Raw genomic sequence first — 3,215 nt, forward strand, 5'->3', positions numbered from 1 at the left:
CCCAGGCTGGAGTGCAGTGGCACGATCTTGGCTCACTGCAACCTCTGATTCCCAGGTTCAAGCAATTCTCCTGCCTCAGCCCCCTGAGTAGCTGGGACAACAGGCACTCACCACCACGCCTGGCTAATTTTTGTATTTTAGTAGAAATGGGTTTCACCATCTTGTCCAGGCTGGTCTCGAACTCCTGACCTTGTGATCTGTCTGCCTCGGCCTCCCAAAGTGCTGAGATTACAGGTGTGAGCCACCACACCCAGCCAATTTTGTTATTTTGTTTTTATTTATTTTGAGACAGACTCTTGCTCTGTCCCCAAGCTGGAGTGTAGTGCTGCGATCTCAGCTCACTGAGAAAACCTCCATCTTCCGGGTTCAAGTGATTCTCCTGCTTCAGCCCCCTGAGTAGCTGGGATTACAGATGCCCACCACTGCACCTGGCTAATTTTTTGTATATTTAGTAGAGACGGAGTTTCACCATGTTGGCCAGGCTGGTCTCGAATTCCTGACCTCAGGTGATCTACCCACCTCAGTCTCCCAAAGTGCTGAGATTACTGGCGTGAATCATTGCCCCTGGACTAATTTTATTATTTTGATCTATCAATGTCCTGGTCCTGAGGGTACTATTACTATTTCATCTTTGTAGCCTAGCCTGGCACCATGAAATGTTTATGTGGCTGAAAGAAACCTACCTTTGGTCACCAATGACCCAAAAACTTTGGCCACATATGTTGGGCTCAGACTCCCTAAACTACCAAAATCCTGTGCATATAAGCGCCTCCAGAACACAAATCCCTTTCACAGGGCTTGAAATGTATTAAGTCATCATTAATCATTTTAAGTCAAGGCTCCAAGTCTGGGCTACTCCAGAAACCTGAGGGGAGAAAGGGAATTTTGTTTGTTTCTTTGAGACAAGGTCCTGCTCTGTTACCCAGGCAGGAGTGAAGTGATGTGATCAAGGCTCACTGCAGCCTCCACCGTCAAGGCTCAACTTATCCTCCCAACTCAGCCTCTTGAGTAACTGGAACCCGCTGTTAATTTTTTTTTTTTTTAAAGTGGGGCTTCGCTATGTTACTCAGGCTGATCTCTAGTTCTTGGGCCTAAGCGATCCTCCAGGGGCCTCCCAAAGTGATGGCATTCCAGGAGTGATGGCTTTTGGATGCCTCCCAATGTGATGGCATTCACAGTGTCCGGCCTTGGAAATCTTATTTCCAGCAAATACTCTGTAGCTGCGCTCTGCTGGAAAGCAGCACAATGGCCCTCCTGGCTCCGTGGGAGCGCAGTCCCACCCGCCTGCCCCGGACCCCATCCGCCTACCCCCACTCCACCCATTCCCACCGTCTGGGTTTTCGGGGTTCACCACCGAGGTGGGAGCCACATCTGCGCCCCGTGGCCTGGCGAACGTCACTGAACACTTCTGCCCGACCCCCGCAGCAGCGGCGAAGACTGGATGGCGTGGGTGTCACCACGCGGTGGCCACTCACTCCGCCGCGACAAGCTGGTGGCTGGACCTCAGAGGGGGCGCCCTCGGGGTGCGAGACCCGGCACTCTGGAAACTCCCTGGGAAGGAGAGGTTGCGATAAATAAATCCTTTTCTCTGGAGTTGCGCAAGAGCCAGCGCTGTCAGGCAGGGGTGGGAAGTCCCCGCCAGTGACCCCACCCCGCACCCCTGCGCCCAACCCGGCCCCAGCCGAGTGTCCAAACCAAAAGCGAAAGGAACCCGACCCCCGCGTCCCCTCCGGCGGCTCCAGCGTCGCGTCCCCGGGGAGGTCGCTGCGCGCCTCCGACCCGGCCGGGCAGCTTTGTGACTTCACTCGTTTCGCAACAAGCCCGGGCCGCCCGCGCCCCACCCACCCTGGCCCGGCCGCCTAGCCGCCCGCCGCCCGCCGCCCGCCGCCCGCCGCCCGCCGCCTCGCTCCGCTCTTCGCGCTTCTCCTCCCTCCCGCGCTGGGCCTGCCCCGCCCGTCGCGGAGCCTTCCTGTCCCGCCGCCCGTGACCGTCCGCGCCCGGCCGCCGCCTACAGGCAGCCCGGAGCAACCCGGTGCCCGGCCCCGCTGAGCGTAGCGCTCTCTCGGCGGCGGCGGCGGCGCGATGCTGTGCTTCCTCAGGGGAATGGCTTTCGTCCCCTTCCTCTTGGTGACCTGGTCGTCAGCCGCCTTCATCATCTCCTACGTGGTGGCCGTGCTCTCCGGGCACGTCAACCCCTTCCTCCCCTACATCAGGTGAGGGGCAGGGTGGGCGCCAGGGCTCCGGGAGCAGGCGCAGGCGCCACAGGGAGCGCTGCCAATGGGGAGGGAAGGCGTCCGGACCAGCTGGGGGCGTCCTGCGGTCAGGCCGAGGTGTGAGCAGGAGGAGAGGTGCTCCTGGCAGCCTGGGGTGTCTAGGGAGGCAGCGGGTGCGGCGCTGAGCACCTCTGCCTGTACCCGGAGCACGGAACAGGGTGGCACCAGGAGGGATTCGGGATAGACCGTAGAGCTTTCAGTCGGGGTATGTATGGGACAGAATCTCAGCAGGACGTTCTTTGGCGATATTGAAACAAGATTAGTGCTGACGGATGACATTTATTGGACAACAGGTAGATCCAGGTATATGCTAAACAGCCACTATTTTCGCTTCTGCATCCCCACATCTCTTGAAGTGGTTGTTTAGGCTCATTTTTCCTGCAAGGGAACGGTGGTGTAAAGTTGATGAAATAAAATCAACGTGACACTGAGGTCACTCTAGTTAATGGTAGGAGCGGAATTCACACCCAGCCGTGTGGGAAAGCAGCACTGTGCCGTCTCCAGGTTCCTGGGTTAAATTCTCTGGAGCTGCACCAGACGCCTCTGGGCACTGTGACCCCAAAGCCCTCAACTTGTCAACAACTTGTGACATTTTTTGTGTTATTTTACCCATTCACTTTTCCCGTGCCTTGGCCTCTACCTTTCCATAGAGGCACTTCAATGCCAGGGACAATGGCCTGATCTTCCTCATGTGGGTTCCAGCTCAGTGCCTTTCTTATAGCGGCAGGATTCGTTACACGTTAGAACCATCCATCCTTATCTAAGTACTGTGACCCCTCTGGATCTGCATTGGTTGGTGAACAGATGATAAGGTTGGTGACACCCAAGTTTTGTTACTCCTATGATAGAAAATGTAGGACGTCTTCTTCCCTGCAGCCATTCTGTCTGGTGAACAATGTTCTGTGGTTTTGTCGTTTTTTTTTTTTTTTTTTTTTTTTTTTT

At 56.0% G+C, this 3,215-nt stretch overlaps 1 protein-coding gene and 1 pseudogene across 3 annotated transcripts in view; both read left to right on the forward strand.

The window, feature by feature from the left end:
• LOC108291292 overlaps positions 1-1,987 on the forward strand; it is a 26,455-nt pseudogene extending 24,468 nt beyond the window's left edge.
• DRAM1 (DNA damage regulated autophagy modulator 1) overlaps positions 1,629-3,215 on the forward strand; it is a 43,483-nt gene continuing 41,896 nt past the window's right edge. Inside the window, exon 1 of one of the 3 annotated variants that reach the window (XM_037734240.1) lies at positions 1,629-2,213. In XM_037734240.1, coding sequence (XP_037590168.1) covers positions 2,083-2,213 — 131 coding nt within the window. In that variant the 5' untranslated portion in view covers positions 1,629-2,082. Of the gene's footprint in view, positions 2,214-2,701; positions 3,086-3,215 lie in introns of those variants that run through there. The other 2 variants (XM_017516732.2, XM_017516721.2) reach the window with 2 other exon arrangements.

The sequence above is a fragment of the Cebus imitator genome, unplaced genomic scaffold (assembly GCF_001604975.1).
Source record: "Cebus imitator isolate Cc_AM_T3 unplaced genomic scaffold, Cebus_imitator-1.0 Scaffold18, whole genome shotgun sequence".
Classification (NCBI taxonomy): Eukaryota; Metazoa; Chordata; class Mammalia; order Primates; family Cebidae; genus Cebus; species Cebus imitator.